Raw genomic sequence first — 27,395 nt, 5'->3', positions numbered from 1 at the left:
CGAGCAAAATGTCGCTAGATGCAGAGACGTTTCTCTTGACTTCTAATTAGTAGCTTGAGATTTCATTTTGTACTGATGTGAGGTAGCCTTTAACTTGACCCAAATTTGTGCATTTCGATGTCGTGGCGGCTGGCTGTCAGTAACATCAGTCGCATCCGGTGCCGGCATCATTTTTTTCGCGTTATCACGCATACAATACTTTCGATTTATACGCAAAATGTTTAATACTTTTCACATCATCATCTTTCTGGTAAGTCGGATATAATTTTTATCTGTAAAACTTCAAAGCATTCGATGATGATGAAGGTCCTGGTACTTGATTGAATAATTTTCTTAATTATTTTTTTTAACGCTCATTCGAATGCCGCTTACCGTGTGTCACTACGTGGCCCAGGAGCTGAGTTAGACGGGGAGGGGGGTGTTGAGACATCCCCTGCCTGGCGAGGTTGGCGCCTCGGCGCGGGTTAAAGGTTAGGTTACGTTAAATGCAGGCCAGCTGGTAGCATGTCTGTTTCCTAACTTTGTGCCCAGTGGCAGGGAGTTAGTAGCATGTAAACTCACAAGTTGTTTGACCCACCCACCTTTCTATTACTAGCCAGGTAGAATCTGGCAAGAAAAGATCATGCTAAGCCTGCTAAAAGGTCATGCTTTAGACCTGGGAGGATCATGCCACCATCTACATTTGGTAACATAAATGTTTGATATAGCTTATCACCAGGTAACCTGATGGTCCGGTAGTTGGTTGGTGTCATTTGCAACAAGCACTGCTTAGGGGGCATCCGAGCCCAAAGCCACCGATTTGACCATATGTACATTTTTTCTAAAGGCTATGATATTTTTCAAATTTAATCACAGCCATGGATTAGGTATTCCTGGATTGGACACTCCGCCGATTTTCCGACCACCCGGCGGCGGCGGCGGATTTCCCGACGGCGAGGGCGCTGGCGTTATTTTAGCATTGCGGGCTATGGGCGGAGCGTGTCTTTTTGTATACTTTTGTCGTTTATTACTTACCTGTAACCGATTTTGATGAAAATTTTTGTGAACCTGGTAGAACAGGTGTTGAGGAATGTCATGGAAATATTCTTTTCCCAGTTTTGATATAAGAAGTTGCTTAAATTCTGCTGACAAGTGAGGGTTCGTGATTACAGCCGAAGAGCCAATGTTAGAATAAAGTGAAGTTTTATGCGATAACATGAAAATAAGTTGATATTTGTATTAAATCATCAATAGGAACTTGTTTGACTGCCGAGGAACGATGATATTTGATGATAAATTGCATCGGCAAGTCAAGAATACCGGCTCAGTTTATGGGCATCAGGTAATGATTCCGTATGTGATAGTGACTAAATGGAGCCATAATAATTATAAGAAAGAACTTAAAATATGTGTGAAGTCTCTTAAATCGTGTCTTATGAGCTAAAGTTCGCTAATTTCACCATCCATTACCGCGTTTTTAGCACGCACGCCAATGCGGCGGCCGCCGGCGCACTCGCCGCCGATGTTTCGGAGCTCCGCCACCAGGGCGGCCGCTTGGTCGCCGGCGCTAGTGTTGGGGAATAGGGAGTGTCCTATCCAGGAATACTTCATCCATGTCACAGCCATGCACCAGCATCCAGCAGTGCGAGCATTTTGCACCCTTGCAGATAATTAGTCACTTCTGAATTCTGACAACAAAAAGTCCTCTGGATTAGGAGCAGCTGGATGCTCTCCAAAGGACTGCTTTTGTTACTAGACTTCTAAACTTTTCTGGACTTTTTTTAATGAGATAAGACCATATGGCAAGTTTTTGGGAAATTGCATCACTGAGAGGTCACCAATGTGTGTGAAAAAGAACATTGACAAGAGTGGCTCCCTTGGAATACATATTCTGGTGACTAATTCATGTAAAGTAGGTAGCCAACACGTACTGATGACACTGAACTGATTAATTAGCTACTGTTTTAATTTTTAAAAGTGTTAAATGTCATGTAAAATGCTGGCAGATGCCACCCTGCTATAAATTGTTTTCCTTCTTTGCAGCCCCTGCTGGGACTGTTGAAATTTGCAGCTGGTGGTGCCCTTCAGCTGACTGCAAACAACTTTGACAAAGTTGTAGGTAAGTCTGATCACTGTGCACGTCTTCTCACTATTTTTTAGTTGGGTGATATACCTATGGTAGGTGCATTGAATAGGTATATAACTTCCACCTATGTTTTTTGCAGCTCAGGAAATTTTTTTATCCACTCAGGTTCTTTTCGAATTACTTGTAAATTTAGCTCATTGTTTGAATGGGCAAATTGACAGCACCCAACTTATGCTAAGCAGAACCATAGTTGTGTAGGTCCGATCCCTGCCTGATCGGCAATCCGACTATTCAAGAATATTTAGATGCTAGGTCTAGAGTGTCCATCAACTCTGGGCACAGTTCATCCTTCTCAGCAGACTTCAACTGGCTGCGGCTGCTCCACCAACCCCATACTATTCTCATCAGCACTCCTCGATCTTTAATGGCCGAGCGAGTCGAACTTTGGCCCTCACCACTGGCAGTCCAAGTCTCTACCAGCTGAGCTACTGGACTTGCATACATTCACACATACATGCATAGTTACATTGGGTCTGTTCCAGTCGCACTTCCTAACACCTCTAAACACCTCCAAGAGCAAGATAGAGGAGGTTGGAGCAGGGCCCTCTTGGCTTTGTAGGGGCTAGAGCTGCCACTGGAGCAGGGAAGCAATCTTGGAGGAGTTAAGAGGTGTTAGGAAGTGCGACTGGAACAGACCCATCGATACATGCAGGATGGATAGGATATTGACTGAGCTCCATTGAGCGTAAGTCTACAGCTGGCCACTGACGAGTGCTGCTGGCGTCCAGGGTCCACAGATCTGGTGTTGATCAACTTCTACGCCGACTGGTGCCGCTTCAGCAACATGCTGGAGCCCATCTGGGACGAGGGCGCCGACCTGGTGGCCAAGAAACTCGACTCCAAACGCGTGCTCATGGCCAAGGTGGACTGTGACAAGGAAGGTAAGCAGAAACTAGTGCTCGTGCATTTACCTGTCTTGCAAGATACCATGCCATATTTTTTGGCGAATTGAATGTCCGGAATATAAATATATTGGTATCGTGCTAAGGAGCTGTTATGTCTGATCTGGTGTTGTTAGCCACAAAAATGTGCATGGATCCGAGTGATAGATCTATGATCTCAGTGGATCTCACCTTAAATGATAAGCTAGGATTATATGATCCAGCGGGATCCTACGTGCAAAATACATATCCTGGATCTATGATCTCATTGGATCTGACGATAAATCAAGAAGAGGGATCTATGATTCGAGTGGACCCCACCATATGCAACCTGTGAAACCATGTTGCTATGTGATTCCATGTAAATATCTGCCACAAAACCATGAATTGTTATGTGCAATCACATAATATCTCTGAACAGAACCATTACGATTATGGTTACAAGTGTTCTCTGAATACTCCTATGCTGACAAAAATTTAGTAAGGATATGTGATCTTACCGGATATCTAGGCAAAAACATAGGCTCAGATCTATGATCCCGATGGATGTCAGGACAAATGAGAGTTGGATCTATGATCCCATCGGATCAAGGATCAAGATCCATGGGGTCAGCTCCGAGATCTATTTTCTCGGATCCGTGCACATGTCTGGCTAGCCATTGTATGAAAAAGGTGGCCGACAAATTATGATGCTATCCCTGTTTGTGTCTGACAACTGTCAAGTTCACTTCAAAAGAAATGACGCTCTTATTCTTATTCATGATTCATTCTTATTTTTATTCTTATTGCAAGTCAGTCTGTACCATAATGTATTTGTTATGTTTCATCGGTACGTTGTCGCTCGTGCCGCGGAAACTGTCGTGTACCTCTTAGTAGCTGCTCTCTTGCTGCGGCAAAAAGTCGCCACGATGCCGACTGCCAATGCCAACCGGTCCCGTTCGGTGCACCGGCGCGGGGGCCAGCGTGGCATCTCCCCTGTCCCGTCCAACCGGCGGAACCGGTCCGACACCAGCGAATCCGCCTGACCCGGCGCGGCTCTCACTGACCGATCCTGCGGGATGTGACCCCCCCATCCCCCCGCCTCAGTCGGTCGGTCATCCCCCCCCCCCCATTGGGTCTGTCAACCTATCCTTCCGGAGTGTCTGGCTTCGTCAAACCCACAAGCTGGGGCTGTCACAAACCCACAAGCTGGGGCTGTCACTTCTCCCCAGAACGATTGTCGACTACTATCAGTATGTGGGATGTGGATGCCCAATTATTGTCCATGTTTTTGTCTTGTTTTAATTCGCCTTGGCAATCAAAATCGACAAGGATGAGATTCGAACTCACGCGGGGAGACCCCATTGGATTAGCAGTCCAACGCCTTAACCACTCGGCCACCTCGTCACATACCAGGCTAGCGACGGGAATCACGCCGCCGGCAGGCGTTACTCCTTTCTAGAAATTTTCGCGTCACGCCCGGGTATTGTCCGCCGGTTCACGGTCACGATGGGGCTCAGCTGGTCTTGAGACCCCCGGTGAAAAAAGTGGGGGCGTTTAACGCCCCCCAGCAACTCGCGGGTTAACCCGCGCCCCGTTGTGGGGGGGGGGGCGGAACGGCCCCCTTTCCTTTTCATACGGTATAGCAGACATAGGCGGCGGAACGGGGGGGGGGCACCGGGGCACCGTGCCCCCTTGAATTCTGCAAGGGGGGCACCAATAGCAAGGTGCCCCCCTTAAATTTGATGTATTAGTACCAGGGGCGGATTCGGGAAAACTCCAAGGGAGGGTCATGAATCGAAGTGATGCTCCTACCTATACCCAAAGTTAAAACCTCAACGGATTTCGGCCACTTAATTTTGGTGGTGCCCTATTTTCAGTTTTTTTTCTTTCTTTATGTTTGGTTAGTCATGTGATGACTGGTGCCCCTGCTAGGCCGCTGGTGCCCCTAAGACTGTGGTACCTACCTACCCTGCCCCTGACAAGCCTACGGTGAGCCCTGACATGATTTAGGTGCCCATGGGCCCTAACAGGCCCGTGGTGCCCCTGACAGGCCTGTGGTGTCCCTGGGCCTTGGTAGGTCTGTGGTGCCCCTGGCGAGTCTGTGGTGCCCCTGTTAGAAGGCAGGTGCCCTTGACAGGTTTGTGGTGCCCCTGACAATCCTTTTTTTATAAATTTAGTCCGAATGGGTGGATTTGAGGAATCAGAGCCCGCACTAAGCATAGCTTGTTGTGCTGACCCTGACCCCACCACCCGATCGCGCAATTCCAGTTGTAAGGCAGATTTTGTCCGAACGTTCAACGTGCCCGAACGACTGGACACGGTCCCCTCCGCTCACTCACGTTACCTGGCTTCTGTGCGGCCACTGCCACAGACACGCACGCCATTACACGTAGGAGCTAAATGTGGCCGCCCGCACCGGGGCTTGAACCGGGCTCTCATTTCCGGCTAAGCGTCGAACTCCGGCGCTTTTATCCACTCGGCCACGGAGAAGACTCCCTATAATGCCAACGACAGGCTTGTGCTGCCCTGGCGAGGCCGGTGATTCCCCTGCGAAGCCGATAGTGCCCCTGGCAGGCCTCTGGTGCCCCTGGCAGGTCTGTGGTGCCCCTGGAAGACCTGTAGTGCTTTTGCTAGGCCGCTGGTGCTCCTGAGTCCTGACAGGCCTGTGGTGCCACTGACTGGCCCGTGGTGCCCCTGCTAGGGCTGTGGTACCCCTGGCGGGCCTGTGGTGCCCCTGTCGGCTGTCAGGCCTGTGGTGCTCCTGGCAGGCATGTGGTGACCCCAGGCCCTAAGTCATGACCTATGTGACCTCCCCCTGGGATTCGCCACTGATTAGTACTGCGATGGCTTCTTGGGAATTTGATACATGTAGGATAAATGGAATTTATCAAACGACAATAAGGAAGAGACAAACACATAGGTACTTGAGGATCAGCTTAAAGTTAACCATACATACGGGAGTGAACTGCCATTTTCGTTTAGTAAAAAAAAAAATCATCGTGTCAGGGCTGTGACGAAAAATAAGTGGCCTAAATCCGATGAGAAAACAGGATTTGGGGGTACCTACCCTAGGTTTGGCTCCTTGAGCTGGTGCCCCCCCCCCTTGTCTCAAATCGTTCCGCCGCCTATGATAGCAGATATAGCCACGAAACTTCCACGACCCCTCTGGGCCTCAATCAGGGGCGTAGCCAGGATTTCCTCCAGGAGGGGGCCAAACTTAGTTACAGGGGCCCAAGGTAAACCCCCTCAAAATAAAAAAGTCATCGGATTTCATCCACTCTTTTTTGGAGGGGGCCCAAATAAATAAAAACAAATATTTAAAAAATGAAAAGAATTGTTAGAACTGAGGGGCAAGCAGTCCATGGGTCCCCGCTAGATAGGCCCACGAATAGCTTCATAGAGTCACTCAGCCGGTTCTGAAGGCGGTCTTGAGGGCCCCGTAGGTCATTGAGGGTCCTTCAGACCGCCAAAGGCCCCTACAGCCCATGAGAGCCTCGTAAGCCCTGATAACTTGACGAGGGCACTCTAAGAAACAGAAAAACCCTCTGAATACACGACAGGGCCCCCTGAGCGCATGGAGGGGCCCCTGATCGCTTCACGGGGCCCTCTAAGCCACAGAAAGGCTCTCTGAGTACACGACAGGGCCCTCTAAGTGCATGAAGAGGCCCCTGAGCGCGCGTGACGGGTCCTCTGATCTACAGGAAAACTCTCTGAGCATGTTAAGGACCCCAAGGGGCCCCTGAACGCCTGACAGGGCCATGCGCGTAGCCAGGATTTTCCTCAGGGAGCCAATCAGACCGAAAGGGGCCCATGTGAGCGAAGGGGCCCAACATTTTCCTAATCTCATGACGTAGTTTTTTGCTTAACTACCTTCAAATTACGAAGGGCCCCTGCGAACCCAATGGAGAGGGCCCCGAGGGGCCCAGTGGCAAAGCCTCAGGCCCGAAGGGCCCTTTTATAACCAATGAAGAGGGCCCTAGCGGCAAGGTCTCAGGCCCGAAAGGCCCCCGCGAACCCAGTGGAGTGCCCCGAGGGGCCCTTACGCTACTTTTATTGTGCCCCTTACCGTACTTATGACACCACGATGGGGGCCCTTTGGGATCCAGGGGGGGGGGGCATGGCCCCTATGCCCCCCTTGGCTACGCCCCTGGCCTCAATTTTACACCTTGAAACCAAAATTTGTTCCAGAGCCAGTGATAGGTTGGCCGCAAATGACATCAGAGTGACGTCATGTTCTGCCATTTTCGACCCAAAAAAGGTTTTGCGGGACGAGCTGTCACGCCTACAGTTTTAGAGATACAGAAAAAAAGATATTAGGATAAAAAAGTGTATATCAAAGCTACAAAACTGCTATCCCGGGTTTTCAAAAATTTTGGATTTTGACCCCCAAAACTAAAGAAGGTGTTTTTAATTCAATACCCCAAACCAGGGCTGAGGAGTCGATGGATTTTAGGGTGGCTCCGACTCCGACTCCGACTCCGGCTTCAAAAATCGACTCCGCTCCGACTCCCGACTCCGGGCGGCTGTATAAAAATTCATATCATGATATTGAAGTTCATTATGGAGATGTTTTTATCTTGCCCGAAACGATCCTTTATGCTTTCCAATGCTTTGCGTTGCAAATCTATATTATGAATTATATGCATTAAAAATAACATGCAGAATTAAAAAGAAGGTTCTGGGGCATTCACCCACCGTCTTCTGCTTCTTTCCCTGAAAACGTTCGTCCAAAACAGCAAAATGGATTTTTTCGACATAATCTTATTTCGAGTGTAGTATCGTCAATCAAACAGGTGCGGTGCATGACGTTGAGCCATGCAGCGATAACTCCGACTCCGGAGTCGGAGTCAGCTGGGGGGATCCAGAGCGTCGTAAGCCTCGTCGTAGCTGCGACGTGTCGCAAGTTGTGTAGTAAGTCGTTTTTGAAGGGATCAATCGATGAGTAGCGTTACTTAACCCGCGCCCCGCTGGGCTATTCAGCCATACGCGCCCTGCTGGGGGGGGGGCATATTCTGCCCCCCCTGTCTAACTTCCGAACCGATGGTCGTAGAAAGACGGGGAAAACGGCAATCGAAAGCTCTCAACGAGGCGAATCTTTAGAGCTTAAATTTTTTTGCTTAAGTAGGTCAGAGGTCAGGTCAGGGTCAGGTCAAGGGTACAAAATGCAAGTTTCTACAGTATCGGCCTTGCACCGTAATTGCCGAAGAATGGACTGAGACTGATTGCCCAAAACGTGTTCTTAGGCTACCAAGACAATATTCGTTGCACACAATATCATTCAAAGGTCAAGGTCAGGGTCAGGTCAGGTCAGGTCAGGTCACCAAAAACAAAATATAGAAAGGGGTATATGCGACACATGTTTTATGGGTCATTTTATTCATAGAATTCAATAGGCACACTCAATTAGTGATATGGACCACCTCTGGATGAAGTTCAGGTCAAGGTCAGGTCAAGGTCAGGTCAAGTGAGGTCAAATTTTGAAGTTGGTTGTTAAGGCCTAAAAAGGTGTCTATCTGATGCAGTTTTTCACGGCGAGTCGAATGGTGCTATTTCTGTTTCCGTACGAGGTCTAGAACTTCCAAAAAATTCATTTTTCAAAAATTTTGTGTGTCGTGACGTCATAAAATTTCGAATAACTCCCACATTTTTGAACCGATTCTTCTCAAAATTGGTATGTAGGTGCACATAGACCACTTCTCTGATATACATTCCGGTTTTTTCGATACACTCAAAATTTTGGATTTTATAATTATTTTCCCAAAAAAGTCGGTTTTTTGAAAAAAATGGGCCAAAATCCAAAATTTTCAAAAAACCGAGATAGCCATTTGATAGACAAAGTAGAATCACGTATAACCTTTTTTGTTACGTCTTGATCCCTTTAAAAATGAAGATGTTAGCGGCGTTTGAAATTTTGCGATTTTTGAGGCGAAAATGGCGAACATGACGTCACTAAAACGTCATTTTCTCAAAAATTTTCCGACGGATTTCGCTCAAATTTTCAGGGAACGTGTCAAATTGATGTATGATAAGGTACTGAAAGTTTGACGTCGCTGGCGTAACGCGTTTAGAAGTTATTGGCGAAAAACGGGAGGGGGGCAGATTCTGCCCCCCCCCCAGCGGGGCGCGGGTTAAGTGACCTCTATGATGACCCCAAGCTAACCTCTGTGACCTGACGTGTCCCAGGTGACCCTCATGACCTCCAATAGAGCTCTGTGATGACCCCAAGTTGACCTCTGTTACCTGACGTGTCCCAGATGACCTCGATGACCTCCAATTGAGCTCTCTAATGACTCCAAGCTGACCTCTGTGACCTGACGTGTCCCAGATGACCTCCAATTGAGCTCTCTGATGACCTTTAGTTGACCTCTGTGACCTGACGTGTCCCATATGACCTCTGTGACCTCTAAGTGACCTCTCTGATGGCACCAAGCTGACCTCTGTGACCTGACGTGTCCCAGATGGCCCCAATGACCTTCAATTGAGCTCTGTGATGACCCCAAGTTGACCTCTGTGACTTGATGTGTCCCAGATGACCTCCGTGACCTCCAATTGAGCTCTGTGATGACCCTAGGTTGACCTCTGTGACCTGACGTGTCTCAGATTACCTCCGTGGTCTCCAATTGAGCTCTGTGATGACCCCAAGTTGACCTTTGTGACCTGACGTGTCCCAGATGACCTCTGTAACCTCCAATTGTGACCTCCATCTACAAATTTCTTACCTCTCTGTGACCTCAAACTCTCGGAACTCATTTCTTCTAAAGCATCGATTCTAGATGCCCTATAGCCACGAATCTCCTGTGATCGATCCCAAATTTTATGGCAAATCACGTGAGCGTTAGCAACCACAAGTCACCCAGTTAATACAAAGCTTCAGAATCAGAGAACTTGCTTGACCTTGCTGTTTCATAAGCTCGCAAACCAGGAAGGCGAATGTTCCTTTATGCGTGATAGAGTTTTCGACCTTACTGACGTTTACTACGGGATCAGCTGATCGTGTAGCATTTTAAATTCTCGAGTAAAGCGGGTATTTAACCCGCGCACCGACGGGGGGGGGCGGATATCCGCCCCCCCCCCCCCCTGAGGTTTTTCGCGGATAGCGGGAAAACCGCTACCGCCGCGGAATTTGGTATGACTATTCCCTCATCAATTTTACACATGGTGTGCAAGTTTGAACCTCCTAACTTTTAAGGTCAGGTCACCAGGTCACTTTGAATGACCCAACCTCAAGTCATTTTTTTGCAACTTTGTCACCGTGCCAGAGCTACAGTAGATGTCGGAGGCCTTTGAAAGTCGCAGGATGTTATTAGGTCATTAGTAGCTACAATTTGTATATCTCGGAATTTTGATGTCGGTGACCTAAGGTCAGGTCAATTTCGCGACCTCCCCATTATAAGTCAATGGGGGAAAAATCAACTCCCTGTTTTTACCACTAAAACGGGTCGGAATGGCCTCATATACCATACATGACTTCACATACGATCAACCTTCACTACCTTGAGGTCTGTTTTGCTGTTGGGCAGCTGTAAGGTCATGTGACGTCATCAAAGGTCACCAAAGGTTTTTTGCCAATAACTCCTTACAGGAACAAGATACAGCCACGCGGATGGTCTCATTGTGTTCAGCTCGTCAAGACGCATCGAATGATATACATGATGACCTCGAGGTCACGTGACCTGAGGTCAACCTTTGACCTTGACCTTTCGAGGTCAACATATATATCATTCGATGCGGATTGACGAGAGGATCACGATGATGCCCTTAGTTTGTTCCTATCTTGACTACTTCGCAAGTTATTCGAGAAAAACCCTCTCCATATCTAGCGCCGCCATTTTGACTTTTTCGACCCCTGTGACGTCATCTCTAACCTGACCTGAAAATGACCTCAGTAAAAATTGTAGACCTTGTCCGTGCGTATCCGATGCCGTTTACCGCTTGTCGCTATCTTGCTTCGTTCTCGAGATCTCAGGGGGGGGCGGTCATCCGCCCCCCCCCCCGTCGGTACTAAGTTGGTGCAGACCCCCGTCGGTGCGCGGGTTAAAGGGACCCTCCCACCTTCAAAAAAGTTAATGAATTGGCACGAAAGTGATGTCGCTCGGTTCAGAAAGAGCGAAAACGAATATCTACCAAATTTCATCGAAAAATATTCACCGGTTTTCAAGATATTAGACTTTTACTTTTGTTTACTTTTTGGGATCTCCGCTGTTCCTAGCGACTTTATTTGAAAGTGCGGCATTTGTTGCGCGCAAAGCAGCATATACCACCGCGTGCTACCAAACGTTTTAGTAAAAGATTTAAAAATCGTTAGATCCCCGCTGACGTCACAAATTCTAAGGGGGCATACCAATGCACTAGCCCCTTAGAATCCGAAAACTGCAAGTTTGAAATTCCATATCTCCGAATTAAAGCATTTGTCGATGTTGTGAGTGCCCAAACCGGTATTTGCAGGCCATGGCCACCAATTTGGCTATCTCAACTCAAAACTAATGTTAAGGTGGGAGTGTCCCTTTAAGCCTCGTCGCAGCTACGTTCTGTCGTATCCTCCGACAAACCCCTCTTTCCTCAACATCCCTCCTTTTCCGCTACGACACAACGTGCGACGCCCTGGATCCCCCCGGCCGACTCCGACTCCGGGCACTGGGCAGAACTGTCGACTCCGACCGACTCCAACTCTGACTCCGACTCCGACTCCGCAGCCCTGCCCCAAACTAAATTACATGCGGCACCCCGAAATTGAAACGATCTGACGAATAATGTGCGCTATGTCTAACATCCCTGAACCTGGGCCACTTTAACCTGCACTACGACGAAATGGCTGCAATATGACGAATATCGTGCCGCGATTAAACATATGAATGCACTATGCCGTACTTTCGAAATCGCCTGCACTATTACCGAAATGTGTGCACTGCCGCCTAAATTGGGCGTTTTCATTAAATTCATAAAAAATTAAGTTATTTCATTAGCAGTAAAATTTCAGTAATTCAGTAAAATTTTATTAGCAGCTTGTTTCAACGGCACTACGCTACACTTGATGAACAGCAAGAGCGTTGTCAAACATATTTTCTAGATGGGGCACCGAATTCACCTGAAGATTAACTAAATTGTTTTGCGGTCCGCCGAATACCAATGCATATGACGAAGCAATGCACTCTGCCGAAACTGAAATCAAAACTACTGAAAATGAATGCATTACTTTTTATGCTGTTGCGCGCTGCAGGTCATGTGCTCTATCGATTGAAAGGAAAAAGGGTCGACGAGGATGAGATTCGAACTCACGCGGGGAGACCCCATTGGATTAGCAGTCCAACGCCTTAACCACTCGGCCACCTCGTCACGGTAACCTCCTCGTGAGGCCTGTTTGCAGCTGACAGCCGGTGACGGCTCTTTCCTAAAACTGTCACGTCACGGCCTGACCGTTCCCACCTCATTCGACACTGAAAGTGGAAAAGTGAAAATGGAAAGCTGAGATATACAGTATACAGATTTTGTTTATTTTCATTTTTTTCATATCGGTGACCTGAGGTTAGGTCACAGTTCACGTTAGGTTACGTCACGTGCGCCTTTTTCCAATAGCTTCTCATTCTAAGAGCATAGAAGCTTCTGTGTGCCATCAATAGGTCTGTTTTGACTAGAATGATCGTTGATTAACCCAGCTACTATTTGACCTACTTGGGTCAATATTTGACCTTGACCTTATGTATATTTGACATCAGCTAAATAGGGTCATCATGGGTATCATGAGAACCGTCTCCTTGAGATGAAAATGATCTTGAGCTTACATTTGCAATACCTATCTCATATCGAGGACTTAGGGTCAAGTTAGGTCACTTTTTCTGATGTCATGTGATCATAATGTGTCTTTTGCACATTCATCATAGATCCCTCTTGATAGAACTGCGATAGAGACTTGGGACAGTTGTCAATGGAGCTGTCTCGTCAAGGCGCGTCATTTGGTCTGCATCACGATCTATGTAGGTCACTTCAGGTCATATTTTAACCCTCGCCGGCACAGGCCATTTTGCGTCCTTCGACGGCACAAGGGGGGGGGGTACGCGCTAGTAAGGGCCTCGCTCGCATTTGGCCCTTGATCGAGCTAGAGCTTCGCGGAAAAAACGAGCGTGCTGCTTGTCACCAGAGGAAGCCGATGATATCCAATTTTAAGGTCCTAGGTCATCGGGTGACCTTCCAGGTCAGGTCAATGTCCCGAAAATCGAAAAAATCGGGACCTGTTAGAAAGTCGTAAAGTGTGGCTGCTATGGGTTTTTCCGGGGTGCTGATCACGAATATCGTGTTAGTTTTGATTAGAGATGATGTCTTTAAGCATTTAGACCAGGTCGGGTCAGGTCAGGTCAGGTCAACCGGTAGGGGTCGTGACGGGTAGGGGAGAGTGGGGCACATTCGTGCATGGGGCACATTCGTTTTCAGCAGTTTATGGGAACACGAGTGACTGCACGAGCTCAAGGTAAATCATGGAAATATGTCTATCATTGCCGCCCTTCGTTCACCGTAGAAGACAACACTGTACGTACCTGCTGTCATGCTTGATAAAAACGCAAATCTGTAATATTCGTGAGCTTTCCAAACTTTTCTCATATCATCCATTTTCGTGATCCTGACTCGGAAATGTGGTTCAGCTTTTCAAAATTGGGAGTGAAGAAGCCCACTCTATTCACGGAACTGTTGCAAACTTGTTTGTTGAAAAAGTGTCATTTTTTCAAAAAGAAATTTTGAAATATATTACTAATAACGTTGTGGGGCAGGTTCGTGTACGCACTGCCTGGGGGCACATTCGTGCATATTTTTTTTTTTTAGTTTTTGCGATTTATGACTTTATCTGTAGTACCGGGGCATTCCACGTCAAGTGGGACAAAAAATGATCATTTTGAACCTCACCTCCTCCGATTTTTGCGAAACTTTGTGAAACTACTCATCTATATGTGAAAAGAAAGGAGACATATTCTTGTCAAAATATGACGTCACGTTTCCGAGATATACGTCATCAAACATTGACATAGGCAAGGCACATTATCATCTTTAAAGCGTCATAACCATTGAAGTTTTAGACATATCACCACGAGACAAAGTGTGAAATGGAGGGAATAGGTCAGGCTTTAATTTGAGGATAACAATATTGATGTAATTAACTAATTAGTGAACCTAATTAAAATTCAAAAAATAGATTTTGATTTTCCAAAAAATGGGTACCCTTCGATTTTGCTGATTTTTACATATTTTATTCTCCTATACATTAGCTACATCATATAAAAAATCCAGAATGGGCCGACGTCTACGTAACTGTCTTTTGGACTTCGTAATGTCTGGCACTCGCGTATTTCGTTTTAGCAACCAAGGAGAGGCGCTACCCGGAGATGCTTCTTTCTACCCCAAACCAAAGCAAACAAACCTAACCTGACCTGACGAGACCTGACCTAATCTAACACGCGTAAATATGTAACGCCCTCATGGCAGTTGCCGACTGTCCAATTTCCAAATGCTATACCTAGATACGAACATTAGCCCTCACGACAGTTGCCGGCTGGCCAGATGCTACTTAAAAAACAAATGCGTGTTAAACACTTGAGGCTGACCCGCTGCGAGTCAGCGACCTTTATTAGATTTCGAGGTGGGTACACTCGGCACACTAACTACTAAGCCACGAAGATACCTGGTCATCGTAAGCCAGTTTTTTAATGATGAAATTGGGCATTCTCCGGGCAGCGCCTCTCTTTGGTTGCAAAAAGAAAATACGCCTGACTCTCCCAGCGCTAGGGGAGAAAAGCCCGGTTTAGCCAAAAAAGGTATGAAAAAACGGAATTTGAATTGTAGATGGGGCGGTGGGGAACTTTATCGTGTGCCAATTTCATGCCCTAGATCAATATATTCAAGATCAAATGAGGTTAAACGTGATCAAATTTGCTATAGTGACTATTTTGCGTTTATACGCCTATAGCTCTAAGAGATACTGGCCGATTTTCCATACTGGCCGATTTTCCTATTTCTTCCTTTATATGACATTTGTAGTGTTATGAGAATCTCAAGTTACCAAGTTACAACTTACCATAGATTTGGCAGTTAGTGGCTTGCTAAGAGTAAGATGTCGCCGGCAGAGGCCGGGATCGGCCGACGCGGGAAACGTCATAGTCACATATTGTGTTTGCACCCTAAAAATTTAATTTTACCAGTTGATTTTCGTATTTATTTTAACATTAGATTGCCTGTACATTTTTAAGCCTTCACACAAAATTTGACACGAATCGATCATAATCAGCGGTAAGAAGCGCGGTGCAAAGATGGAACCGTCCCGCGCCGGCACAGTCTACCATTCAGGCGGCAACGGCCGGCGCCGGCCGCCGAGCCGCTCCGGCAGGAATGTTTGACTTTACACCGCTATTACTAGAAAAGTTGTGGACTGATTTACCTATTTCTTGCACGGGAGGATTTGCAATTCGATTCTGGACAGATACGTAAAGTTTGACTTTAATATAATAATTATGGCGTGAGTTATTGGCGATAAACAGGTGGAGTTGGCGAAATCGGCCCCTTCCACCGCCCGTGCTACGTTGCACTACTTGTTGCTATAGGTATCATCCGAAGTTATCGTTGGCCCACTCTAATTTTCTCAGCACGTGTGCCTTACGTCTAGTGGAAGACAATATCTAAATTTGAGCAAAATCGAAGGGTACCCATTTTTCACAAATTACATTTTAAGAAATAAATTCAAAATAAAATAAATTCAAAATCATCAAAAAATGTAAAAATTGTCAAATTTTACTAGCATAACTCCTTATGTACACGTTTCAGTTTGTTTGAAATTAATAGCTTCAAAAATGTTGAAGCTATAGATCTTTCAAGATTGCAATACACGTCCAATTCTGCTAAAAAAGCAGAAGTTTAGCGACTTGTATCTCTGTAGCCCGAGGGCATATGACAAAATCCTTTCACCCTCGGAGGTTTCACCCAATAGCCAATAAGTATACCAAGTTTGAACAAAATCGCAGAGGTGGCCGATTTTGGCTGTCCCGGTTGACATGGAATGCCCCTACCTAGGTTTCTCTAATGACGCTCGCCTGACTCAGTCTCGACTGCTTGCGACGTCGTGACGAGCAATTCACCCGAACTTGGCGAGGTCACGGAGGCCGGCAGTTGGCGCATTGTTGTTGGCCAGCCCATTCTTTCTACATTTGTTGTGCAATGCATTCTTGTCGAAAGGAATCAAGTGAAATGACCCCCTGCCAATTTCCTTTGGTAAATTTCTGGTAATGCCCGGTAATTTCTCGAATTTTGCCGGGTGAACGGAAGTGCCCCATCTCTTGAACGAATGTGCCCCATAGGTGGGGCAGTTTCGTGCAAATGTTCAGAGTTAATAAAAGTCATTTTTTCTAATGGAAGCAATAATTTTATAGGATAACTTTTAAAGAGGAAAACTATCTGCAATAGTTCCTTTCCATACTACAATCAACAATTTTGCCATTGCACTAACCAAAGAACAGATATATGGGTTTATCCATTTTTTGCACGAATGTGCCCCACTCTCCCCTATTCGTAATACGTGTCAACCGCCTCTGACAGCTTCGTAACATGTTACGAAGGCACCAAAACTGCTTCGTAGATGTTCAAATGTTTGCTAAATTCGAAATCAGCTCCAAAAACTAGCTTAGAAATATGTAAAACTCGAAAAAGTGAACCAAGGTCACCAAAGGTCAATGACCTGACCTGACCTTCAGGTGACCTTAACATCCACCCTAATGCATGGGAGCAATATCAAATCACATGTTTGAACGTTTGAAACCACGAAAAGCTTGCAAACGCGCGGCTAATGCGAGCCGACATACGCCGAATCACGATTCCGGACAAACATGGTCTCGGAAAGTAGGTCACAGGTCAAAGGTCATTTGGGTCAGGGTCATGAAATCTTCAGGGTAGGTGTAAAATTGATCAACGTGAGGGTACTGAAAGTTTTGTCGCGATCGGCCGCTTTTTACGCGAGTTATTCGCGAAAAACCTTAGGGGGGGGAGGGTCATCGACCCCCCCCCCTGTGCCGGCGAGGGTTAAGGTTACATCTTAAGGTCTTCTTACACATTATTCGTTTCGGCTCGACGAGAGGAACACGGTGGTGCGAGCATCGCTATATTTGAAAAGACGTCGAATTTATTCGATAAAACGTTGCTGAAAATACACCATCTTTGATGACCTCTGGGTCTCTAACAGTTGACCTGACGTCAAATGTGACTGCAATAGGCAATTGCATGGGCTATCCTATCCTAACGCTTTTTAGTCTTGCTATTTATATTAGTGACCGAGCTAATTGAAGTTCTCTGAATGAAATCATGTTGGTTTTCTTTTAAAAAATGATGGGTATGTTTACACTTTTTTGGACCCTTGGGCTCTCAGTTTTGATTTGGGGTGTGTTTTTGTAGTGGTCGTCACGATCTACCAAACTCTGTTCTCCGCTTGTCTAATCTGCCTAGTCTTCGAGATCATGGGGGAAGTCGAGCACCCTCCTGCGTTGGTGCTCGGCCAAAACCACCGGGTGTGCGCGGGCTTATGCGTATTGCGTAAGGGTTTGTTTGTCTGTTTGTTTATTTGTTTGTCTGTTTGTTTGTCTGTTTGTCTGTTTGTTTGTTTGTTTGTTTGTTTGTTGTTTTTTTGGTCGGACTCCTCCTCCATCCTAAAACCATGGCACAGTCCCTAAATATAAATATGCTCTTTTGTAATTTGACCTGATCTTGACCAGTCACGTGACCAGAAAATTCGAATTTAAGGATGCTTCAGATGTGTTGGGCCTTTTACTATAATGCTTATTTTTGGTTTTGTTGGGATCAAGCTCTTTCTACCTATTAAGACCATTTTAAAGCTATGGTATAATAGAATAGGGCGTAGACATTGGGCTTTGCGGGACACCGACTGTGATCCGCGGAGGCGAGGCCGTTCCGGTAACGGTGGCGTATTCCCCAAGAGTAGCACACAAGTATCCCAACCAACTGGTTGATGCCACAATGATGTCAAAGGTAATACACTTCGGGAACGCATGTCCCGTTGGGACGGTATTGCCCCGTGGGGACAGTCCGCCCGCCTCTCAAACGGTCACCCCGGAGAGGAATTACAGGTCCCGGCGGAGACACGACCTCATCCACCCGTTGGCAGGCGGGGTGACCGCCAGGGAGCGCAGGGGGGGGGGGGGCGGATGAGTTGACCCAGAGAATGCCGAGGACGAATGGTATGTTATAATACAGGGTATATTGCATTAGGGTATACCTAATGCTCATTTTGAACAGGGGCTCCGCCACGGTTTTGGGATTGGGGGGTCCGACCCAAAACATAAAACCTCGCTGGCGGATCCATGGTGGGCATAATGGGCGAATTCACCACCCCCACCCCCCCCCCCCCGCAGCTCCCGAAATCGATGAAAAATTTCCTTTTTATCTAAGAAAACTTAATAATTTTATCGGGAGAATTTTGCTTCAAATCGAAAAACGAAGGTTCAATTTGCACAAGGAATCGAAAACCGAGAAGCGGAGCCCATTGACACCGACATGGTGGCCTCTCAACTCAACGTTCTTGAGGAATGGAGGCCGCTGTTTCGCGCTCCAAGGGCGGTGTTAGCCATTAGACAGCGCATGGGCTTTGGAATTCAGGGACCTTCATAGGCGCTCAAATATTTATGTAGGCTCTTAGGCCAGAGTCGGGTCCTCCAAGGCCGTAGTTAAAGGAAAGCGCAGGGCTTTAGGAGTCGTAGGGATTTGAAAACCCTGCCCTCATATAGCAGTATGGGGTCCTTAAAGACTGACACTCAGTCTCTGTGATCAGGGTGTGACCTACCTTGACCTGAAAATGGATATCAAAACGCTGCCCTTGAATCAAAGGTCAGGTTATGGGGATACTGTAAGAGTTGTGACTTGTAGATGTCCTATCTCTACCAACCTGCATGGGCGTAGGAACGGCTGGAACATTGTGGGTGCATGGGTGCAGAAATCCAGCCATGGCCGGTGGAGCGGGGGGGGGGGGGCAGGTAGGCAACGGTACCCCGGGTAGGTATCGTGTTCTCTCCCGACTTCGGTATGTATCGCCACCGATATGAGAAAACGGTTTCAGGCGGGAGGCTCATGCGATCTTCGAGGGGGTGTGCGACGTCGAAATGGCACCGAAAATTGCACTTTGAAATATACCTTACCTATGTCAATACCTAATTCACGCTATAAAAGCGGCTGCCGTGGCCTTTTGGAATTGGTATGGCAAAATGTCTCGAACTCGTCATGCTGCATGGGAAGTTAGCGTTGATGAGAAAAAGGGTTTTTACACCAGATTGTTGTGGGTGCAGAATACATTGCCTGCACCCACTGGATAATCATTGTGGGTGCAGCTGCACCCACCCCACTGCACCCATGGTTCCTACGCTTATGCCAACCTGCATTCAGAACCCTGTGCAGATTATTGCAGACTACCTCAGAACGGTGTGAGGCTGCTTAGACTAGTATGGTGCTCGAATGACCGGCTTGGACCCCCCCCCCCCCCCCCACACACACACACACACTATCGGGTGACCTCCCATGGAAAGAGGATTCTCAGATCGATTAGAAGTTCTTTTTTGGGGCGGGTATTCATGTGTTTAGGAGGTGTCTTGCAAGCTGGACCACTCTCACGAAATTATAGCCCAATTCTAACATGCTTAGCTAATCCTAACAATCTTAAATGCATTCATAGTAATAACAAAATGGTAGAATAAACTCACGTACATATAGGTTGGCGAGTGTTGAGCAATTCGTGTGTCACAACATTTTAAGGGTTCCCTACATTACATTTATAGATCCTAAATCCCTTAGCTTTGCGACTGTCAACACGTTCTAAGTTATTCAACACATTCTGTGAATGATTTAGTCATTCTTACGCGAAAACAAGCTGATAGGTATTCGGAATATTGGGGGGTACTGTACCCCCCAGGTAAATTATTGGGGGGTCCGGACCCCCGCGTACCCCCCTGTGGCGGAACCCCTGATTTTGAAGGTGATTTGGGATTCGTTAAACGCTCTCCTTTTTACGTTCTGCAAAATGCTCTGTCAAGCTTGGGCTGCAATATTTCGTGATTCGTGAATCGTGAATGGCAAAATATGGATGGCCGCGCAGCGTATTTGTTAAGTCACATGTCAAGTGACGTGCCCCAGGGCCCAGGCCAACTCAGACTGATCCCAGCCAGCCGGCTATCGCTCCATTGAGTGTCGAATGAGGTGGGAACGGTCGGGCCGTGACGCGACAGTTTTAGGAAAGAGCCGTCACCGGCTGTCAGCTGCAAACAGGCCTCACGACAAGGATACCGTGACGAGGTGGCCGAGTGGTTAACCCGCGCGGGGCTGGGGGGGGGTAAATTTTACCCCCCCTCGCGAATTTTTGCGATATCTCAAAAACGGCGGCGCGCAGCGCCGCCAAACTTTCAGTACCTTTTCTTACATCAATTTGACACGTTCCCTGAAAATTTGAGCGAAATCCGTCGGAAAATTTTTGAGAAATTGACGTTTTAGTGACGTCATGTTCGCCATTTTCGCCTCAAAAACGGCAAAAGTTCAAACGCCGCTAACATCTTCATTTTTAAAGGAATCAAGACGTAACAAAAAAGGTTATACGTAATTTTACTTTGTCTATCAAATGGCTATCTCGGTTTTTTGAAAATTTTGGATTTTGGCCTAAATTTTTTCAAAAAACTGACTTTTTTGGGAAAATCCTTATAAAATCCAAAATTTTGAGTCTATCGAAAAAACCGGAATATATGTCAAAGAAGTGGTCTATGTGCATCTACATACCAAATTTTAGAAGAATCGGTTCAAAAATGTGGGAGTTATTCAAAATTTTATGACGTCACGACACACAAAATTTTTGAAAAATGACTTTTTTGGAAGTTCTAGACCTCGTACGGAAACAAAAATAGCACCATTCGATTCGCCGTGAAAAACTGCATCAGATAGACACCTTTTTAGGCCTTAACAACCAACTTCAAAATTTGACCTCACTTGACCTGACCTTGACCTGACCTCGACCTGAAATTCATCCAGAGGTGGTCCATATCACTTATTGAGTGTGCCTATTGAATTCTATGAGTAAAATGACCCATAAAACATGTGTCGCACATGCCCTTTTCTATATTTTGTTTTTTGGTGACCTGACCTGACCTGACCTGACCTTGACCTTGACCTCTGAATGATATTGTATGCAACGAATATTGTCTTGGTAGCCTAAGAACACGTTTTGGGCGATCAGTCTCAGTCCATGACTCCATTCTTCGGCAACTACGGTGTAAGGCCGATACTGTAGAAACTTGCAATTTGTACCCTTGACCTGACCTTGACCTTGACCTCAAACTTTAAATTAAGTACATGTTTTTAGTAGTTCGTGATGAGAGCTTTCGATTGCCGTTTGAATTTTCCAAATCGGACCATTAGTTCGGGAGATAACAGGGGGGGTAAAATTTACCCCCCCCCCCCAGCCCCGCGCGTTCGGCTGGAGACCCCAGCCCCGCGCGGGTTAAGGCGTTGGACTGCTAATCCAATGGTGTCTCCCCGCGTGAGTTCGAATCTCATCCTCGTCGACCGTTTTGCCCTTCAATCGTTCGAGCTGTAGAGCACATGACTTGTGCATTGCGCAATACTAGCACATGACCTGCAGATGTCCGTCAACTGGCAAGACAGCCACCCAGGCTTGGGATATCTCAGCTTGACTTGAAACACCTCAAAACAGTGTAGAGAATTCGTGGAGCGTTCCGTTTGGCGTGGGCTCTCCCGGCCGTTTGACCTAGAGAGGTCAATGAAGGTCACGGTCGCCGAATTAACAGATGGACCTGATAAGCCTGCACCCGCTACCCAGTAAAACCACATGTATGTAGAGTCCAGTATATCTTATCTGGTCTGGTCAATCTTTAATTTGGCATCAAAAGACTCAACATGACCTGAAGCTACTTCCCCATCATCAATTTTAGCTACAAAGGTCACGCGATGACCTCAGGTCAGGTACGGATCACGTTAAAAAGCATGTTTGCACAGCAGCAGTTATTGAAAGTACGAGTCGGGAAAAGCTGCGTTCAAAAAGTACGCAATTCGATACCACATTGACCACAGTCCTAATTTTATCCGTCAACGTCTTTGTCTGTCGTGAATATTATCACCCTACAAAACACCACCGACGTCACGTCTTCCCACAGATAAGCTGTCGTCTCGGTTTCACATCACCAAGTATCCGACACTGAAGCTGATTCGGAATGGCCACCCTGCCAAGAAGGAGTACCGCGGCCAGCGCAGCGCCGAGAGCTTCCTCAAGTTCCTCGAGGAGGAGATCAGGGACCCTGTCAGATTCATCAACTCGACCGATGACCTCAAGGAGGTGGGTGTGCTCCCGAACTGAGAGCGAGCGATCGAGAGTCGCCGGACGGTCAGAGGCGGGATGGAATGACAGTTATGGCTGACAGTTGATATGCGGGCTGCTACTCTAACGGTTTAGAATATCCGGTATTCTTATCGTAAAGTAAACTGGTTTATATGCAGTTTGCTGTGGAACGCTTTGATGGTTCCACGCTATCACGGATAGTAAATACATGATAATGTAAACTAATACTATGAAGACCGAAAAAAATACATTTTCATGTATCAGTCGCGGTGGCTTTATTTACTGCTAACGGCTGTAAACATTCGGTCGCGTGTGTCCCGAGACCCCCTGCGTCAAATCTCTAGCGATGGACCGTTGGGAAACGAAGCTAACGCAGTCTCTCTGGTCTGGTCTGAAGGTCTGGTCTGATTTCCACAGGAGAAGAAGGGTCAGGTGATCGGCTACTTTGAAAGCCCCAACTCGTACTCGTACCAGTCCTTCATGAAGATGGCCTCGTCGCTCAAAGACGAGTGTGTCATCATTGCCGGCTTTGGGTAAGTGATGTTGAGCGGAAACAGATTTCTATCAAGTGAAGGGCTCAGGGCAACAATTTGGTTTTTATCACCCCATGAATTTTGAACGGCTGAGATTCGTATTTACGTAGCGTTACGCTCATTTATTGAGCGTTGCAAGTTCGTCCGCGTCTCAGTACCCCGTCGATTCTAGTGCGTTCTGTACTAGCTGACGTTTGGAATCCGCTCGATAGGTACTAGGTGTTGTGCTGGGTCCGTTATATTTCGAGTGCTGTGTCGCGTGCGTTCTTTACTGAACGCCGTGGTGTATCAGCCTTGTGCCTCCTTACGTTCTTTTTCCGTTCTGTCTCTCCATTGACTTTGATCGACTCCATTGTCCATAGACTGACGTCCGGCCGTCTGACGCCCGCTCTTCGTTCCGCCGGCAGGCCCGAGTTCCGCGCGTTCATGCCCGGCGGGGAGGACATGGTGATTGTGCGGAAACCGAGCTCGCTGGACGATATCGCCATGCCGCCCGACGTGCCGGTGACCGACACGGCACGGCTCACCGACTGGGCACGACGCACCTGCGTCCCACTGGTGGGTGATATGGGGAGCCCGGCGTCCCACTGGTGGGTGATGGTGGGAGGGGGGAGGGCGCGCGGGCTCACCGACTGGGCGTGACGCACCTGCGTCCCACTGGTGGGTGATGGGGGGGAGCTCGGCGTCCCACTGGTGGGTGCAGGGGGGGGCTCGGCGTCCCGCTGGTGGGTGCGGGGGGGGGCTCGGCGTCCCACCACCGGTCGTTAAGGGAGGGGAGGGGGTTGAAGGCACCTGAGGCCGCCACAGTTGGTGCCAGAGGCCGCCATGAGTGGCTTCTATATTATAGGTTCAATAGCGCTGCACGTCTGGCCGAAGTCGCGACCTGACGGTTTACTCACTTGTGATTTGTGATCATTACTTTGTAATTTGGTCTCAACAAAAGCGAACTAGTATTATTTTATCCCCCTTTTGTCGAGTGTGATAATGACAAGACGTCTTTCGTATGTCATTGCCATTCCTGTCAATAGTCTGTCGGTCACCAACTCAGTTGTTGTCTCAGCAGTCTATCCCAGACGGCTCTGTCGTGCCGCCTATATGACACCGTGTCCCCACTGTTTTTCCCTCTGTGTGACAGTTTGTCCCCTCCGTCGTGCCGCTGTCTGACGCCATATCCCCACTGTCTTCCCTTTAATCTGTCTGGCAGTCTGTCCCTCTGTCGTGTCGCCCATGTAACACCGTGTCCGCTCTGTCTGAGTCTGTTCACTCTGTCGTGTCGCCTATGTGACATCGTGTCCCCCGCCGCCCCAGGTGCGGGAGATCACGTTCGAGAACGCCGAGGAGCTGACCGAGGAAGGCCTGCCGTTCCTCATTCTTTTCCACCTGCCAGAGGATACCGAGACGCCCAAACGCTTCCTGCGAGTCGTCGAAAAGGACCTGTACTCGGAGAAAGGTCAGTGTTTGTATTTGAGGCCCAGGCCGAGGGTGTTCACTGTGCATGCTATGCCGTGACGTGGAAGCATGCTTGTCGGATATTGACGTTTCTAGAGAATTTAATGTTCGCAATAATGCGTGAATTAGCTAGTTCAGGGCTCAGATGCATTCTGAGGACAGCGGCGAAGGCAAATTTAGAGGCCCAGTTTATCCGAGGCGGCTGACGTCTTTTGACGCCTCTATCCCGAGCGCCGTTGTTTCACTGACTGTCTCTGTGCGCGCTGGAGTCACACGTGCTCTCTGCGCCCCACAGACGGTATCCAGTTTCTAACGGCGGACGGGCTGACGTTCGCCCACCCTCTCCATCACCTGGGCAAGTCGAAAAAGGACCTGCCGCTTATCGCCATCGACAGCTTCCGGCATATGTATGTCTTCCCAGACATCAAGGTAAGAAACAGAGACTAAGAAACTAAGAGACAGAAATAAAACTTTTTTCTTAGAAACTAAGAAAAGGAGTTCAGATAGAGTCCAGATAAGAAGCAAGCAGAAAAAAGCTACGCTACGCTGATACGCTACGAACTACCGGCTACACTGAGACATCACATGCTCTAATTATGTCCTCCCATACGTCATAGTAAGATAAAGACAGGCACGGAGACAGCTCGTATTGACCCTTTCTGACCGCCGCCGGCCCTTCCAACAGGACATGGAAGACCCGGTGAAAATGAAGCAGTTTATCGCCGACCTGCACTCTGGCAAACTGCACCGCGAGTTCCACTACGGGCCGCAGCAGCCGGCGGCGGCCGCGCCGGCCCCCACACGCGACCAGCCGAGCACGGCAGCGCCCACCTCGCCCCCGGAGTCTGTGTTCAAGAAGCTGGGCCCGTCGGGGAGCCGGTACAGCCTGCTCAAGGATGAGCTGTGATGGCTGCGGCCGCCGGGCCGGGCCGGTGCGCGCGATGGACTGTCCGCCCCGCCGCTGTCGCCAGCTCACCGGCCCGGCGCCCGAGCAGCGACCCAGTGTAGCGGCGACACACTGCTAGCAATCCAATGTTGTTATTTTTGTCAGAGCGAGATTATTGTGGGGTTGGCGTGATACCACACCGGCACAGTGCTGGAAATGAGGCCGCTTTCTGGTCCCGGCGTTTTATTCTCCGGGTGAATTAGCCCCGTCTAGCGCTTAGCCTTTCGGGACCCTCTCAGAGCCGCGGTTGTTTTTGCCGCCCGGCCCATTCGAGATGCAAAGTTGATAGTCGCACGAAGTTTATTTGGGGCCTCTGAATATACGACTTCGAAATTAATCGATTCTACAAAACCTTTTTCTTTCATCTATATGCATACATTTAACAGTAACTCCAGACTAGACTGGTTTGGCTGGCCCTGAATAAGCTTCGTGTGACTTTTAACTTTGCATCTCGACTGGAGCGAGCGGCGAAAACAACCGCGACCCTGAGTGGGTCCCGAAAGGCTAAACGCTGGACGGGATTAACCCGCGAGGAGAATAAAACGCCGGGACCAGAAAGCGGCCTCATTTCCAGCACTGCACCGGCAACTGAACTAGAACCTGGAAGGGGTGTGGACGATGTGCGAGGTAGGTGTCCCTTGTTTATTGAGTTTTATGATCTGCAACTATTTATACCCGGGAATCTCACAGTTTCCCGAGCTCAGCGTAATATCGGTCCCGTTGCATTCCAGTAGAAACGTCGGTCGGTGGCCTGCCGCGATGTTGAGGCATTGAATGCACCTAGGTGACGATGGAAACTGTTGTGGAAACTGTTTGACAAAGTGGCTGCTGTTTCGGTCTTGCGAAACGGCAGGCGCTTTGTGCTTTTTGATGACCGCCTTTCTTTTAGATCACGTCGTGATTTGCGTGAAGTATTTGTTTCAGTTACAACTGTCTATATTTACACCTATGATGGATTATGGCCTCATCTTCCCTGTTTAGTGCATATAACTAAGCACCTGAGCTGGTGCACGCATTTTCTCCCTTTGCTCTTGCGCCCGCCGTAATTCATATAGAGCATATATGAAGTGTGGAGATTGAACAATTTGGAAAGCCAAGTGTTTTACTGCTTCTACTTGTTCCATGGCTCCAGCCAGCCGCCCCTCAGCATAACACTGTTTTCCGGAATGGTATGCTACTTTATAATGTCCCCGTAGTGGAGCGATTTTCCCCCACCGGCATCTGCGCAAAAGGGCTGGACGGGGGGGGGGAGGGCAATGTCTGTACGACCGTGTTGGAGTGTTGGCCTGAGGAAACTTAGCACGTGAAAAGGATATTTTTTTGTACGGCTTCTTCAAGATATTTTGGTGATACTCGGAAGAACGTTAAAAAGGATGGTTCCGTATCCATAGTGTAGAGTGTAGAGCCTGATTAGAAATGAATATTTATATTTGTACCTCATCTGTATCAACTAACGGGCAATTGAAGTCCCCCGACGCACTCTTGATGAGCAGAATTACTCGTTTTGCGTTTGAAGTGTTCTGTCTACTAAAAACTGCATTTGGCGAGATAGCCCAAACATAGCTTGCATTAGCGCGAATGCCAATCATGGACGAGTGAGGATCGATTCTATGGACCGAGAGTTTGGAGTGCGAAATGAGAGCCGTTTCTCAGACCCGCAATAAATCCGTTTTCTTAAAGGTTGTTCCTTTCCACAGTCGGATCGGTCGTTAAACCTGATTGATCATTCGTCATTTAATCATTCGTCATAAGCACGGACTATCAGGTCATTGTCCTCATATCTTCGGATAAAGCCACATTGAAGACCTCACTTGCAAGACATTCATTTCTACGTGATAACAGAACCACATATCCCTAAAAAACGGGCGGTGCGGGCGTTTTTTTTCGGCGGCGGCGTTTGCGTTTTGCGGCGGACGGGCGTTTTTCGGCGGTTGGCGTGCGTACGATGCGGTTGGTTTAGATTTTTTGCGGTGTTTTTGCGTTTTTTTCTGCGGTTTTCGGCGGGCGGGCGATCGTTTATTTTTTGCGAAGTTTGCGTTGGCGTTTCGGGCGTGCGTTTTGCGGTGTTTACGTTTTGCGGCGGGCGGGCGGTTTTTCACCATTCAAGTCCGAA

At 47.8% G+C, this 27,395-nt stretch overlaps 1 protein-coding gene and 2 non-coding genes across 3 annotated transcripts; 1 reads left to right on the top strand and 2 right to left on the bottom strand.

Moving 5' to 3' along the window:
- Window positions 1–26,961, top strand: LOC122375705 (endoplasmic reticulum resident protein 44-like). The gene is made up of 10 exons (XM_043355205.1): window positions 1–250; window positions 2,023–2,098; window positions 2,854–3,006; window positions 22,173–22,351; window positions 22,772–22,887; window positions 23,295–23,445; window positions 24,196–24,337; window positions 24,632–24,765; window positions 25,022–25,419; window positions 25,862–26,961. The coding sequence occupies exons 1-9, from the start codon at window positions 218–220 to the stop codon at window positions 25,241–25,243; spliced, it is 1,206 nt and encodes a 401-aa protein (XP_043211140.1). The 5' UTR covers window positions 1–217; the 3' UTR covers window positions 25,244–25,419; window positions 25,862–26,961.
- Trnas-gcu lies at window positions 4,311–4,392 on the bottom strand. Its single transcript has one exon. It is a non-coding gene; the product is annotated as a tRNA-Ser (tRNA).
- Trnas-gcu lies at window positions 12,240–12,321 on the bottom strand. The gene has a single exon. It is a non-coding gene; the product is annotated as a tRNA-Ser (tRNA).
- Window positions 26,962–27,395: the final 434 nt, after the last annotated feature.

This window comes from Amphibalanus amphitrite, unplaced genomic scaffold (assembly GCF_019059575.1).
Source record: "Amphibalanus amphitrite isolate SeventyFive unplaced genomic scaffold, NRLGWU_Aamphi_draft 001900F_arrow, whole genome shotgun sequence".
NCBI lineage: Eukaryota > Metazoa > Arthropoda > Thecostraca > Balanomorpha > Balanidae > Amphibalanus > Amphibalanus amphitrite.
This window is presented reverse-complemented; position numbering and strand designations above follow the sequence as displayed.